At 50.9% G+C, this 16,605-nt stretch overlaps 1 protein-coding gene across 6 annotated transcripts in view; it reads right to left on the reverse strand.

Moving 5' to 3' along the window:
- The window catches only part of KDM4A (lysine demethylase 4A), a 41,790-nt gene that overhangs the window by 12,902 nt on the left and 12,283 nt on the right, over positions 1-16,605 (reverse strand). For 5 of the 6 annotated variants that reach the window (XM_036347765.1, XM_036347760.1, XM_036347763.1 and 2 more), the window contains 4 exons: positions 15,884-16,131; positions 14,352-14,551; positions 12,861-13,249; positions 3,182-3,302 (listed from right to left, as the gene is read on the reverse strand). In XM_036347765.1, coding sequence (XP_036203658.1) covers positions 3,182-3,302; positions 12,861-13,249; positions 14,352-14,551; positions 15,884-16,131 — 958 coding nt within the window. Of the gene's footprint in view, positions 1-3,181; positions 3,303-11,437; positions 11,812-12,860; positions 13,250-14,351; positions 14,552-15,883; positions 16,132-16,605 lie in introns of those variants that run through there. The other variant, XM_036347766.1, reaches the window with a different exon arrangement.

Raw genomic sequence — 16,605 nt, forward strand, 5'->3', positions numbered from 1 at the left:
CACTTTCCAGTTCCCCCAAATCATCAAAAGAAGATGGCACAGCACACTAGCTGCTCCCAGTAGAAATAAAGTCAAGAAGGTAAGGAGCCCTAGCGCAGGGGTCCTCAAACTTTTTAAACAGGGGGCCAGTTCACTGTCCCTCAGACCGCTGGAGGGCCGGACTATAGTTTAAAAAAAAAACTATGAACAAATTCCTATGCATACTGAACATATCTTATTTTGAAGTAAAAAAACAAAACGGGAACAAATACAGTATTTGTATTTGCACATGGCCCGCGGGCCATAGTTTGAGGACCCCTGCCTAGCCGATTTGGCTCAGTGGATAGAGCGTCAGCCTGTGGACTGAAGGGTCCCGGGTTCAATTCCTATCAAGGGCACATGCCCAGGTTGCGGGTCAATCCCCAGTGTGGGGTGTGCAGGAGGCAGCTGATCAATGATTCTCTCTCATCACTGATGTTTCCTTCTCTCCCTCTCTCTCTCTCTTTCTCTCTCTCTCTCTCTCCCTCCCTCCCTCTCTAAAATCAATAAAAACATATTTAAAAAACAAACAAAACAAAGAAAAGAAGGTAAGGGAAGCCCCATAACTCTAACATGATGAATGAGGGCAATCATGGCCAGAAGCAGCAGCCAATCCCCAATAAACTGATGCCCAGTGTTTCTCCTTGTGCTCCCCCAGTGAGGGAAGTCTGAGAAATTATAATCGGGATGCCCCTCTTTGACAAGTATTCAAAAAAAGGCTCCCGTATGAAGCCCCTGACAGGAGCCTGGCTGTGCCAGCCCCACATGAGGGCCTCATGGGAGCACTACACCTCGCCTTGTGTGGGCACAGCAATCCCCAGCTACAGCCCCTCCGAGGGCCTTCTCGGTTCTTCCCACACGGAAGTGCTTTCCAAGAGGCCCTGGAGACCGTGCAGCGCAGCCCAGGAACGCTCTGGCATACGGTGCACCAGGTGCCCATCCACTTGTTCCCTCTGGCAGCTCCAGCTCAGGGCTCAGTGCAGATAAACCGCTATCTAGTCCACCTTTATAGGCTATCTAGTCCACCTTTATAGTCACGTTTAGTTTACGGGGATCTGGCAGCTGCCGTGAGTGTGACCTCAGGGAAGGAGCAAATCGGAGCGACCTGAGGCCAATGCAGACAATTAAAATCAGCCCCAGGCCCCACCAGGAACCATGGTGTCAACCCAAAGCACAGGCATTTTCTGCATCCCGGCCAAACTAAGAGTGACCAAGACAGGACCGAAGAAACGGAACAGCCTCACAATCACAAGAGAAAAGCTAACGCACCGACATCTGTTCTGGTTACAAAACCATGAAGTGGCCAAAAATCATCCCGTTTGTGAATATTAAATGATGTAGAGAAATGTTCACTGTGTTATGTGAAAATTGCAGGACTCAAAGGTTTACAGTTTACATATATAAACTTCATTGAGCTGTACAGTTAAGACGTGTGCATTTCACTAAAGGTTATGCCTCACATGAAAAAAATTTCAGTGGGGAGGGGCACACGAGGCTAAAAGAGACTGAAGAAACACAACTTCCAAAAGTGTGACCCCAGTTTGGATTGTACTGGTTTAAAGGGGAAAAGCTATAAAACACATTTTGGGGCTAGGCAGGGAAAAATGAAGATGGACCGAGGACTGGTGGCTATTATGGAATCAGTGCCTATTTTCCTAGGTGTGATCACAGCAGTGTTTATATAGGAGGCCATCCTTCTTAGCAGAAGCTGTCAGTGTATTTTAAGTGAAGTGGCTTTATGACTACAAGTTACTTTCCAGCAACATGGCAAATACGTACGCAGTACGCATATAAATACTGCAAGTGGGACAAGCCATTACGGCACAGTAGTAACAGCTACTGAATACAGGAGGCGGCATGGGTTTTTATTCTTTCAACTTTTCTACATTTGAAATGTTTATCATAAAAAGTTGGGGGGCTGTATATTATGATCTCAATTACATTATTATGAAGCTATACATGGACATAATATCTGACCAGAAAAGTCAGTAAGATTGACGCTTTAAAATGTTCAGTATGAAGTAAAATGACCTTTACAGGGTCATTCTGTTGTCCTCCTTATAACTTTTCTGCTCCCCTGCAACCTATACTGCTTCAGAACACCGGGGGGATTACGAAGCGAGGCTGCTGCCACCCAGAGAACCTGAAGCCCCCAGGGGGCGAGAGGAAGACCAGAGGATTTCCTAAGACTCTGGCTCAAGGTCCGGCCTATTTCCGACTCTAGGGTCTCAAGACACTTTCCCCACCCAGCTTATCAGGACCCTCCTACCAAGGAAAGCAGTGGAGATGGGACTGACATTAGATCAAAAAGGACAGTGGGACCTGTACAGAAAGCTGGTAAGGCCCTGGACCTTCCCACCCAGCCTGTGGCATGAGGAAGGACAGGACAGGACAGAGGAGGAAAGGGTCTGGCAGCCGTCAGGAGTGACAGGGGGCCTGGTCACGGACAGAGGCTCGTCAGCGCTAATCTTACTGGACCTCTGGGCTCCAGGCAGCACAGGGGACAACCACTACCTGCGCTCCAACAACACCCTTCCGGTTCCCCACATCCCCACCTACTCCCCTGTCTCCTTCACAGGCTCCTCTTCCTCCTCTGTCCTCCCAACCCCAGCCTCTGCTCACTGCCCTCGGTACCTCTCCCTGAGGGGCCAGCTCTGCACAACCCCAAGTCTACACCCTCCAGACACTGATTGGAGGTGTCCAAACCCAACCCCAGCTAGAAACCAGGGAAGCACTCAACTCCTGCCTCTCCCCTCCTACCACCTTCACAGCTCCACACCCAATTGCCAAATCCAGCTGACTTTATCCCCACATCTTCATTACATCCCCTTCCCCATGCCTACTTCCTCCGTCCCCTTCAGACCCTCAGACCTCACAGAGACCACGACAGGAGCCCATCTGCTCCTCTCAAAGCCATTCTCAAGATGCAAACACTCGGAGCAATCTTTCTCCTGTAAATTTGACCATGTCACTCTTCTGCTTAAAATGCTTCAAACAAATCAGGTATCAAATGAAACCCTGCCCTCTTTATGGACTATCTGGAGGAAGAGCTAAGCCAAAGGCCCACCCTCGGCCCTCAGCGTGGCCTCCGGATGAGTTGTGAGACCAAGTGCTAGTGCGGCGAGCTGCTTTCCTCCTGGTGAAGAGAGAAGACAACACTTACCATCATCACTGCCGCAATCCTGCAACACAAGCGGATGGTGGCGGGGGAGCTTGCTCAAGGGCTGACGCCGGCCTTTGGACTTCTTATTCTCCTCCAGGGAAAACATGTATTCATTCGCAACCTGGGCAAACCACAGAAGACATCAAATTGGTCTTGTCTCCACTTGGGGACACAGCAAAAGTTAGTCTTACAATGAAAGCCAAGGGAAAGATCAGGCACAGAGAAACACAAAAATAGAAAACCAAACAGAAAACACCTGTTTTAGAAAAACAAAATGACAGTGCCTTGATGCAAACTAGTCTAAACTAGGATTATGTGAACACTTTGCAGCAACATTTGTATCTCGTAAGTGTGGGTCCTGGCAGCCCGAAACCAATGTACCAAAAAGAAACCTACTCCAGCTCTAAAGGAGAGTATGCCCCCCGCCCCGCTCCCAAGCTCACTGCCATAAGCCCCAGAGAAAGCCAGGTACCCCTCTCCTTGGACCGAAGGCCAGCAGGCACCTGTTACAAAGTGCCAGGCAGCTGACCACCTAGGTTTGAAAGGCTAGAGGACATTTAAAAGGGTGAGGAGCAGCTGACCCAGTAAAGGAAAAATAGGCCTGTCATGAAGTGCACTGTCGAGACCTCAGCTCTAGCTAACGCCACTCATTCCTATTTCTCCAGAGGAGAGAACATCAGCCAGGACAGAGAGCACATCTTAAATTCTGGCCTAGCTGCAAAGGGGAAGGTGGATTTAACGCTGCATTGACATAAAGTCAGAGCAAATGTGATGAGGTTTAAGACGTATAGGATTGAGTCAGTAATACGACATAGAGTTTCTTTCTCATCCACATGTTTATAAAACTTGGTTATGCTGACATTGGGAGACACGGGGTTAAGCAAAACCTATTAAGCAAGGGAATAAAATGAGGCCTGGAAGAGGGCCACCTTGCAACTGTGGGGAACACCCGAGTGCGGCGGAGACGCAACAGCACTGCAGGGCCACCGCGGAGTGCCTGGGCCTGCAGACGCCCCTGTGACCGCACAGAACCCCAGGACTTAAGAACCGCACTTGGAATGTCAGGAAAAACTCTGAGCAGGCCACATCCAAACAGAACAGAGCCTGCTCTCCCAAACATACATGTAACCAACAAGTTTTAGACAAATATTTACAAAGAAAGGCCTGGCCGAGAAAAGAGCAAGGTGTGGGGAAATGGTCTAAGAGAACGTGACCCCTGCATGCAGGAGTGATGCCGACTCCGTGTGCAGGAATGTGCTGGAAGAGTGAGGACGTCAGGGACCTCTTAACTGATGTCCCTGTCTCAGATGATCAGACTTTTAGTCAGATCTGAACCACACTGATTAGTGCCAGTGTCTCCAAATGTACATCAAAAAGGCCCCTCAAGAGCCTCCACTGGAGTGAGCAGGCAGGGGGCAGGGCACAGGGCTGCAGGCCCCGCCTCCATCCCACCAGAACAACCCTGCTTTTGATTCACATTTTATGAATTCACTTCATAAAATGATTAAGATCTCACTTAGCCAAAGGATCCTTTGGCTAAAACAAACAGGAAAACCCATACTCAAATTTGATAGTGCTATCATAAAAATAAAAAATTTAGGAACACGCACCCCAACATATGTATATTCACTAATGAATTATATACACTAAGGTACTTAGACACATTTTAAAACAAAAATAGACTGTAAAAGAATTTTTTAAGTTCCATTCTTATTCCTGCACCCCAGTAATCTTCCTGCATTCCCCACTTTGAAAACCATCTAGACAACAGGCCTAAACTGGGAAGTGCAGAGACTAGAAGTAAAGGAGTAAGAAAAAGGAACCAGAGGTGGTGGGGATTCCTAGCCTGAGTCACCAAGGGGGAAACTTGCGAGAACTCACGGGGATGGAGAGGGAGTGGCACATGCTGCATGGGGTTCACACAGCCTGTAGCTGTGGCCCTTCATTTGGCAACAGAGACTTAATAAAAGAATTGAGACGGGTTCAGAAACGAGGTCAGAGTAAGAGCTATGGATCTGGGAATCCTCAGCATCTAATTAGCAACCTTAACAATCCTTTGTCATGTTAACACATTCATAGAGATTATGGGAGTGGAGAAGATTATCACTAGGAGATAAATTGATGGAAGACCAAGCCTACCAGGCCAGGAAGGAAGAAAAGAAAGATGTGGCAGTAGGTGGGTAAGAGGAACACAAAACAAGGAGGGTGGGCTGCCAGCAGGGAAAATCCGCAGGGACAAAGAATACAGAACTACTGAGCAGGAAGTGGCCAATGGCCTGGGAGGGGGAGGAGAGGACGTTTTTTGAGAGATAAATTCCAGCAGAAAGAGTAAGGAATGAAGGAGTAAATACATCACAGAGGCTATTTTGGAGGATCAAGGGAAGGAATATCATAGTTTGGGAAGGAAATTTCCTCCAATCATATTTTAGGATAAGGGCTATGTGAGTACGGTCTATAGGCAGAGAGCAAAGAAGTTTGTGAGAGAAGAGGTATCAGGAACGATCCCCCGCCCCAAATGGCCAGTCCTAATCCTCGAGAATGTGTTAACATGACAAAGGATAGTTGAGGTTGCTAATTAGATGACCTGAAAGTAGTGAGATAATCCTGGATTACCCAGGCGGGCCCAACACATCAGACCACACTTAACAATGAAGTCAGTGAAGTGATGGAGAAACCTGGCCGGATGCTGCTGCCTTTGAAGGTGGAAGAGGGCGCAGGCCAGGCAAGGACCCCGCTCTGCTGAGAGCCGGCAGGAGGGCCAGGCCACAGCCCTGCGGACACCTTGACTTTGCACAGTGAGGCCCATTTCAGACTTCTGAACTGCACAACTAGAAGATGATAAATTTGTGTTTTACGACTTTAAGTTTGTGGTTAACTTGTTAAAGCAGCAACAGGAAACAAATAAGGGGTGGGAGGTGAAGACAGATCCCTCCATAGGTCCAAGGACTGGAAGTGGAGGGGCCGCGACTGAGAGCCCCCGAGTGCAGCTCTGGGAGAGGAGGACGCCTTTATTCACGTCGCTTCGGGGCCTCCTACACACCCAGCACCTCCGTACCCAGGACGCACACTGGGTGATGTGGCGATGCAGAGACAGAGGAGACGTCATCTCCTACCTCCAGGAGCTTAGGACCCAGCCGGAGGGCGGCCTGGTGCGCCAGCCTCAAGTCTGTGCCCTTCCCCCGACCATCAAGCTGCCTCTGAATAAAGCAGTCGGGTCTATTCAAATTCGAAGATCATCTCCGGGTTAAATGCTCCGGCTGCCTCAGGGCATCCACACCCTTCCTCACAGGGTGACCTCTGGGGCAATGTGCTGGGACTTCTCAACTCCCTCAGCAGCCCAGAAACCCCAATTTAACCAACTGGCGGAGTGAGCTCAGGCAAGCAGCAACCCACTGGTAACATGGGGGTCAGGAGTGCCGCCCCACAGGGCTCTGTGTGAGGATGGAGCGGGGAGCATGTAGGGTCTGCCAGGCCCCTGCCCCCTGAGAGCTGGAGCTCAAGCCCCCCTCCCCCCTCCAGTCCTCTGTGCCTCCTTCTCACATTGGGCACCCTCGGCCAATGTCAATGTTCCTTACAGGAGGGACCAGTTGTTCTCTCCTTGCTTGGGGAACACTAGCGAGAACTTTCAGAGCCAACACACTGCGGTGGCAAGTGTGCTCGTAAATGAATCCCTAAGGCTTTGGTGCTCCGGCAGTCAGTCACCAAGGCGCTTTTACCAGGGCCCCTGACATAAGACGTGGCACACAAGCTGATTACCAAGAGGCCCAAATTATACCTTGGGGGTGGCTAAAGGAGGGGGTACACAAGGGTGCTCTTAGAAACCCAGCCGTTTCCAAATATAGATACAATGTTATCAGAACTCTCTAGGCACAGGCCAAGTGACTCAGCTCCTGCCCCTAGCTTGACTGTCGGCCCCCATTCCACCCTATCAATTAATGTGAATGGCAGCGCCTCACTAAAACGAATCCCCCATTCCTTCCAAGCTTACGGAAGGCTCATGGGCCAAGCCCTCAAGAAGCAAAGCTGAATGTGGCACAGGGCCTGGCTCCTGGAAGCTTCTCTTCCTCACCAACCTACGATAACTGTACTGAGACCAAGACGGTCAGAAAAAAGAAGTCAAGGGTGACAGGGATCCAAAGGAGAAAGGAAGGGAAGTGATGGGAGGCCACGAAAGGTTTCTGAGAGCAGAGGCTTCTGCAAAGGGCTGGGCCCCCGTGAGCAGAGGAAGGTGTCTGACTGTTCAGGAGACCCGTGGAGACAACTCCCTGTCCCTCCCACCTCGAGGCCATCTGCAGCCTGGTGATAGCTGCACAGCACAGTGAATGCAGGTACGGCCACTGAACTGTGCACTAAAATCTGGTTAAAATGAAAAGATTTTGTGTCATGTACACAGTATTTTATCACAATTAAAAACCAAATTAACCCAACCTCAGCCACCCCCTCCTGTCTCCACCTGTGCTGGAGGCCCCACTCCCTCCCTCCTGCTCAGACCTGAAGATCAGGTCCCTCCCCTGGCCTTCATTACCTCCAAACCTCCCCCAGCAGTCCCCCCACCCCCAACCCCCACCCTGCTCCAGCTCCTCCTCCACCAGAGGTGAGCTTGGCCACAGCTCCCACTGTCTTCAATCTTCCTCCTCCCTTGGCTCTGGACACACACTCCTAGGTCTCTCCTAGTTCTTCAAAACCTCTGGCTGTTCTTCACATTCCCCTTCTTCTGCCTGGGCCTCTAGCTCCACCCACACTGTGAAAATTGGCCCTCCCGTTTCACACAAGAGCTCTTCCATGCCCACTGATACCCACTCGGTGACTCCCAAACCTGAGGACCCCTCCTTAGCTTCAGATCGGTGTGTACACACCTCCACAGCCTGCCTCACAAGCAGGTCACACTCCACATGGCGCAGACTGAAGTCCCCTCCTGAGTCACACCCATGGATCCCTTCACTTTCCACTGATGCTCCCCCTCCATCCAGTAACTCAGGCCAGAATCCCAGTCAAGCCCAGTCTGCCCTCTTCCTCAGCCAGCGCCCAGTCCTGTGTTCTTCCCTTCTGAGCAGCTCCGGGCCACCGCCTACCCCATCCCTTCCTCCACCCCACAGCTCAGGTCCTCACTGTCCTGCTTTCAAGAACGGACTCCAAATGGGTTTCCCTATTGCAAGCCCTTTCCCTCCTTTCCTGAAGAAGTATTCGATTATAAAAATAACACGTTAATCACAAAAATATTTGAGCAATGCATAAATGTAGGAAGTGAAAATAATCCATAACTCCACCTTCAAGAGAACCCTCTGCTGTTTCTAATTTTGACTCATTCCCCCCGTCCCCCACACCGCCTCAAAAACCTTTATACTGATTCCAAAATGAACTTCTGAAATATCAGTAAAGAGCTTTAAAACCCCTCCACTGGACAATCTAAAGAATTAGCATGGTCTCGAGTAAGTCAATGGTAGTAAAAAGGGAGGGGAACACTTTGCTAGAATAACATAGACTTAAGAGACATAATAAACAAATGTAAAGTGTAAGACTAGATTAAACCTTCACTCAAACAAACCTACCATAAAATAAATGTTTAAACAATTGGGAAAATTTAATTATGGAGTGGGTATTAGATGATGCTAAAGAACTTTTATAATATTGTTGGATGTAATAATGGCATAGGGATTAAGAAAATATCCATATTTTGGCCCTAGCTGGTTTGGATCAGTGGATAGAGTATTAGCCCTCAAACTAAAGGGTCCCGGGTTCAATTCTGATCAAGGGCACGTAGCTCAGTTGCAGGCTCAATCTCCGCCCCAGTCGAGATGCATGCGGGAGGTAACCAATCGATGTGTTTCTCTAACATCGATGTTTCTCTCTCTTTCTCCCTCCCTTCTACTCTCTCTGAAAATCAATGGAAAAATATCCTCGGGTGAGGATTAACAAATAAAAATCCTATATAATAAAAGGCTAATATGTAAATCAACCAAATGGCAGAAAGACCGGTTGCTATGACACACACTGACCACCAGGGGGCAGGCACTCAATGCAGGAGCTGCCCCTGGGTGGTCAGCGCACTCCCAAAGGGGGAACGCTGCTCAGCCAGAAGCCAGGCTCATGGCTGGCAAGCGCAGCGGCAGTGGCGGGAGCCTCTCCCACCCCCGTGGCAGTGCTAAGGATGTCCAACTGACAGGAGCGGGCCTAAGCCGGCAATCGGACATCCTCCAAGGGCTCCTGGACTATGAGAGGGTGCAGGCCGGGCTGAGGGGCACACCCCCCCCCCAGTGCACGAATTTCATGCACCAGGTCTCTAGTAAATAAATACATAAACAAACAAATAAATAAATAAAAATAAAATATTCATTTTTTAGAGATACACACTGAAGTAGAGGGAAATGACATATCTCGGATTTTCTTTAAAATACTTCAGCAAATAAAAAAAAAATAGATGAAGCAACTGTGACAAGATATTGAGAACTGTCAAACCTAGGTGATGAGAATTTGTGGGTTCACTATATTATTCTGTACACATCTTTGTGCATTTAAAAAATGTACTATGGAGCCCAGCTGGCGTGGCTCAGTGGTTGAGCGTCGACCTATGAACCAGGTCACAGTTCGATTCCCGGTCAGGGCACATGCCTGGGTTGTGGGCTCAATCCCCAGTGGGGGGCATGCAGGAGGCAGCTGATCAATGATTCCCTGTCATCACTGATGTTTCTCTCTCTCTCCCTTCCTCTCTGAAATCAATAAAAATATATTTTTAAAATGTACTATGGGAATCTTCAATCTCTAAAACACATGGCGGAAAACCTCCCACTGCTCCCCACACCAAAACTCTGAGGTCAGATTGCTTCTCACAGCAGAACCTCCCTGACCTGGGTCCTGACTCACCCTCCACCAACACCTCCCTGGCCTCTCCAGCCCCATATGCCTGAGGCAAATGGAACCACTTAGGCCTCCCCACCACGTGCTCTGACCTTGGCATGAACTACCACCACCACAGAGGATGCTCTCCTCTCCGACTCCCCCTCCAGTTTCCTTCTACCCACCTGGCATACTCCTGTGCCTCAGGCCTAGAACGCTTCCTTCTCTGCAGTGTCCCTGAACACCTCATCCCAACCCCAGGCAGGCTGTTAACTCCTCTGCCTGTGCCACATCATGGATCACTAAGTATCAGAATCATTTGCTCCCATCTGTCCACTCATCTAGACTGTGAGCTCCTTGAAGGCACTGTCCTAGCCCAGAGTAGGCACGCCGTAACGACGACAGAGTAAAGCGAAGAGGTAGGCAGCCAAGGTATTTTTAGAGAAGTTGAAGTAGTTCAAAGATTCTAGCACATCAAGGGGAGGCAGAGGAGAGATGGCTGGTGTGGAGTGAAGGGTGTCACCATCACACAACAGCTAAGTCGATACAGAAATAAAAGGAGCCCTAGCCGGTTTGGGTCAGTGGATAGAGCATCGACCTGCAGACTGAAGGGTCCCGAGTTCGATTCCAGTCAGGGGCACATGCCCGGGTTGCGGGCTTGATCCCCAGTAGGGGGCATGCAGAAGGCAGCCGATCGATGATTCTCTCTCATCATTGATGTTTCTCTCTCTCTCTCCCTCTCCCTTCCTCTCTGAAAGCAATAAAAATGTATTAAAAAATAAAATAAAAAGGAGCCAGGAAGGCACTCGATGGTGTCTGAGCAGGAATCCAACAAGAGAGGCATGCTGGACAGTGGCCTCCTTCCCCGGCATATTCCTCAGGGAGGCCCCGGCTCTCCTCCCAGCTCTGGGATGTTAGTGAGCATCACTTAGCTGGGACCTGCCTTTGGCAGGAGTGCGTCCTGATCTGCGTCCACGACACATGGGAGACGAGTGGAGAACACTCTGCAGGACGAGAGGGCCTGCGTCCTCCAGGACTGCCTGTGACGAGGTAGGTCATCTGTCTCACCGAGGGCAAATGAGCAGCAGGGCCACCTGGCCACGGGTTAAAATCCACTTCCTTCAATCATTATAACTGGTAATAAAGTGACACTCTGAGCTCCAAATGCCACACTCCTATATCCATTACTTAACTGGTTCGTAATTTGGGAGGAAAAAGATAGTGTTGCCCTGGCCAGGTAGCTCAGTTGGTTAGAGGACTGTCCCGAGACACCCAGGTTGTGGGTTCGATCCCTGGTCAAGGGCACATACAAGTCAACCAATGAATGCATGAATGGGTGGAACAACAAATAGACGTTTCTCTCTCTTTCAAAATCAATAAATAAAAATTTTTAAAAAGATGGGTGTTATTTATTGGCTCCCCCCTGTGGTTAGATTAAGCAGTAATACATAGTCTAAGCCAGCGGTCGCCAACCTTTCAAACCTCACAGGTCACTGGTTGGCGACCGCTGTGCCGAAGGTTTCCTTAAACCAGCAGTCGCGACCGCTAGCCTAAGCAATGCATAGGAAGTATCCGCATACAGTAAGTCCTTGCTATTGTTAACTGCTTTTGTGGTTGTGATTCCAACTGGAGGCAAGGAAGTCAAGACGACACTGCGAGAGAGGAACAGCGCGACCTGTGGTGTGACAGCAGGATGAAGAAGAGGGCATGGAGCTTGGTGAAGGAAGAATACGGATGCGGTAACAGGAATGTGAGGGATTCCAGCTTCTAAGCTGAGAAGCCCTCTTGTGCGGGAGCTGCCGTACAGAGACAGAGAGCAGCAATCAGAGGCCATGAGGAGGAGGTGAGGGGCATGGGCTCAGGAGCCTGCACCCACTGCGAGGAGGAGGGAGGGGGCACCTGGAAAAAGTCTACAGACACTGAACCCCGAGGTTCAGAGACAGCAGAAAGAAAATTACACGCATATTAAAGGCAGGGGGCAAACCAACCACAAAAGGGCACCAGAGGGATTTTCATATGGACTGTTGGTACTTCAGCCAAAGAGATAAAGCCAAGAGGCCGAATGTTTATGTGTGGGCAATGAATATACATAGGGGGCTTGTGATGGTATCCGAGCTGAATATACTTTAGAAATGTTTCATAATCACAACTTTTAAAAGATAAATTCTCGAAGGTAAGGTGAGGGGATGGGGAATAAAGAAGACCTTCTGCACACCCGCCTCACCCACGGCTGCAACTGGACCCACAGAAGCTATGAGGCTGGGGAGGAAGAGCAGGTCACTTGGGTAGGTGTGAGCCTGGCCGCATCCAGCCCAGCTCTGCTCCGTCCCACTCAGACCCAGCAAGCGTGTTCCAGGAGGAAGCCTGGACAAACGTCCACGTGGATGGCTTTGGGGATTCATCCCAGTCTCCACAAGGATACTCTACCAACAAGGTAATTCTGGGAGATGAAGAATCACGTGGGGGGGGGGGGGGGGAGTGGAGGGAGAATTCTCATGGGAGTCTACAGGGAAGTCACGATTTTTAAGGGGAAAAAACGAATTTTAGAACAAGAAAGGCCATCTCATTCCCAACCCTCAAATATTTGGGCTGCAATCACTACCACTCTAAAACCCTGTGCCTCTAAGGCAAGGAGGGTCAGAGGATGCACCCAACTGATCCGCCTCTGTCCGGGAGGCTGCTGTGTCACACAGAGATAAGAGAAAGGAACTCCTTCCTGGAAGTGAGCCAGTGCCACCTGGCTTTCTACTCCACACCACGGCAGACTGGAGGTCCACCCTACGGTTACTCCTGCATCCTGGGCACCGCTGCACCCCACCCACAGGGTCCCTTCCAGGCAGCCTACCTCCGCCAGCTCCCGCTCGCTGATACTCCTGCTGGCGCTCCTTTTCTTCCGCGTGCACGGCTCTCCCGCAGCGACCCTGCCGTCCCCTCTGGCATAGCTGTGCACGGTGAGGACTCCCGTCTGCCCTGGGCCTGGGCAGGACAGGGGCTCACTGGTTTCTGAATCGGAAGAAACAGAATCCTGTGATGAACTGGAGCCCAGGCTGGAAGATGATTTCTTTTTGGAGGCTGAGAAGACAAGGCGTCCCCCTATAGAGGCAGGATTCACAGAAAGATCCAAGGCAGCAGCTGCTTCCTCCTCCTCTTCCTCCGCCTCCTCCTCCTCCTCCTCCTCTTCGAGTTTGACGTTTTTCAGCTCTTCAAATTTGACTTCAGTCGAGTCAGAATAATCTGCAACACACATACACATTGGACAGAGCCAACTTCCTCCCGCACGTCTGAACCTCGAGAAAGGCAGTGACAAAGCACAAAGAACAGGGGCAGGGTGAGGCCCGGCCTTGAATCCCGGCTGTCACCCACAGGTCACTGTGTGATGGGCGGCTGCTGATCCTCTCTGGGACTCCAGTTCCACCCTCTCTAATGCAAGGTACCACCAGGGCTCTGCGTAAGATGGAGCACAGCCTGGCACACATGGCAGACGCTCATTAAGTGACAGCTGCCATGTCCTCAGAAGTCTGGCAGGAAATGAAGGCCGAGCACAGGAGAGACCTAGCACCCCAGGCTGGACAACCTGAACGAAGGTAGCCCAGACCCAGGTCGAGTCCATAGAGCTGTCTGGCTTTCAGCAGAGGTACCGACAAGGTGTTGTCAAGCCTGACTGGACACTGATACAGCCTGTGCCCAACAAATCTACCCTCACAACCATCCGCCCGAGGGACTGCTCTAGAACAGCGGTGGGCAACCGGAGGTCCGCGGACCACTGGCGGTCCATGAGGTCCGAAAGGTTGGCGACCGCTGCTCTAGAACACTGTGACCATACCACTCCCCCCTGAAATACAACTGGCTCCCGGGCCTCCGTGTGAGCCAAGCTAAGATGACAGGCAGTCCCTACATCCTCTCGCTTCTATATCTATAGCTCATTTCCTGGTAACACACCTGTCTTCCGCCCCCATATTCAAATGGCAGGAAATCACTACCAGCCCCACAAACAGCTCTGTCCTTTCACAGCTTCATGCCTTGGCCCCCGCTGTGCCTCTCGAGGATGCCCTTTGTATGTCACCAGTGCTGCCTGGAAAATTCCTACTGATCTTCTCCCCTTCGGTTCATCGTCACTTCACCAAAACCTTCAGTGTCTCCTGGACCCCTCACCAGGCAAAAGGAGGGGTGGGGGCTTTCCCCTACGTTCCGCACCTGCCCTGTGTGTTCCCAACCAAAGTGCTCCTCACACCCGGGCCTGTCTCTCCCCTTTTTCTCATTGGTGACCCAGCACTAACATGGCACCCAACAGAGAACAGAACAGTCAGGGTGGGGGAGAATACCGTAACCAGCTGACCTGGGAAGGGGAGGCCATCCTCGACCTGCCGCACGGAGCTGTGGGTGGGCCTCACGGGGGCGAGCGCGGCCTGGCACGCCGTCAGGTCGTACTGGCCGGAACTCAGCTCCTCCTTGGGGAAGAGCTCGCTCTGACTGACCTCCTGCGGAATTTCGAGACAAACTCGGTGCCTCTTTGTCCCTATGCGGTGCTTGGCGAGGCTGCAAGGAGGAGAGTGAGCTGTGTAAGGGCCCATGTATATATCCACTTACACAAACACATCCACACACAACCCCAAAACCAGTGCCCAGAGCCTACAGTCCCCCATTTGTGGGACCTGAGCGCGTCCCATCAAATGGAAAACAGGGATATCACCACCCACCACGAGGCTTAAGAAAAGGCAAGCAGAGTACCCGAAAGCACCTGGTGTAAAGCAGGAGCCCGTCAAAGTCCCTCCTTCCTTCCCCACGGGGCCTAGGATAAACGAGCCTTAGGAGAGAGATCCTCTGGCTCAAACACTGACAAGGCCAGGAATCTCATTTCCACTACCACACGCTCTTTTTTCTTTCTTTCTTTCTTTCTTTTTTTTTAATATGAACCGCTTCACAAATTGGTATGTCGTCCTTGTGCAGGGGACATGCTAATTAATCTTCCCGTAGCGAGCACCACACTCTCCTTTTTTTTTTTTTTTTAATTATTAGTTAAGGTATTACAAATGTGTCCTCATCCCCCCCATTAACCCCCAACCTCCCCCCCACACACACTCATGCTCCCATCCCCCTGTTGTCCATGTCCATTGGTATGGCTTATATACATGTATACAAGTCCTTCGGTTGATCTCTTCCCCTTACCCCCGCCCTCCCCTACTTTCCTTCTGGGGATTGATAGCCTGATTGCTGTTTCTCAGTCTTTGAGTCTGTCCCTTTTCATCAGTCTATGTAGTTCTCTATAATCCACAAATGAGTGAGATCATGTGGTATTTATCTTTCTCTGACTGGCTTATTTCACTTAGCATAATGCTCACACTCTCCTTCTTTAAAAAGCTCTCACGCCCGGCCAGTGTGGCTCAGGGGTTGAGCATCGACCTATCAACCAGGAGGTCAGGGTTCGATTCCCGGTCAGGGCACATGCCCGGGTGGCAGGCCCAATCCCCAATAGGGGTCATGCAGGAAGCAGGCAATCAATGATGCTCTCTCACTGATGTTTCTCTCTCTCTCTCTCCTTCTCCCTTCCTCTCTGAAATCAATAAAAATATTTTTTTAAAAAAGCTCTCATGATGAAGATGAGAAATTGTGACTTTTCTGGCCCAGAGGGAGCGGTACCCTGGCACATGTGTGCCCCTCGCTCCAGCAGACCACGGGCGCACCACCATGCCATCGCTCCTGGTAACAGCCACCGGGGGCCTAAATGCCCTCACTCTGAGGACTCTGGAGCCCGTACCAAAAAGGAAACTCCCTCATCTGTGGCTCAAACGCCTCACTTAGTAACAGCCTCTCAGTAGCTGCCTCCACGTGCCTCCTCAGACAGCTGGGCCCCGAGGGCTGCCGCCTTACCTTCTCTTCAGGTGGCCGTCCTCGCCGTCCTCGACTCCCTCCATGTCCTCCTCTGGGCACTCCTCCTCACTCGCGGCCCTTGGAGGCAGTTCACTCTCCTTAAGAAACTCAGCGGCTTCTGGCGTGGGCAGCGTGTGGTCGATAACTGTGCTGTCCTTCCCAGCTTTCCAAAGTTTGTACCTTTCTGGCTGGAACTTCCTCACAAACACGTCCATGGAGATCTTCACCATATCCTTCCTACAGGAGCACTGCCACGAGTAACCAGACGAGCCCCAGGTGAGCACACTTCACCTGCTCCCACCTGACCCCATATCCCATCTCCTCCCCTCAGGTGGACAAAGGTCCAAGAAGCTTAAAGCCAAACCATTTTGGGTTCAGAGGCTGAAGGCATATTGTCCTTGCAGAGCTTCAGACAGGGAGGGAAGCAGGGGAGAAGGGCGGAGAATGCATGGCGCTGGGCAGTCCGCCCAGGCACTACAAGGATGCGTGAGAACCGATCGATAGGAAACTCGGCACTCAGACCCCAGATGGTCAACAGCCACCTTCGCGTTGGTATCTATCCAAGGCCAGGACCACACGAGCAAGGCTACTCCCAATCAAAGGTCCAGCCCTCTGCTTCCCTCAAGTAAAAGTAAACCCCTCAGAACTTCTCAACAGAGAAATCCCCGAGTGGCTAAAGCCCGAGTATCAATGTGTGTGGGTGTGGTCTGAATGCCCAATGG

Source organism: Myotis myotis, unplaced genomic scaffold (genome assembly GCF_014108235.1).
Source record: "Myotis myotis isolate mMyoMyo1 unplaced genomic scaffold, mMyoMyo1.p scaffold_m19_p_2, whole genome shotgun sequence".
NCBI lineage: Eukaryota > Metazoa > Chordata > Mammalia > Chiroptera > Vespertilionidae > Myotis > Myotis myotis.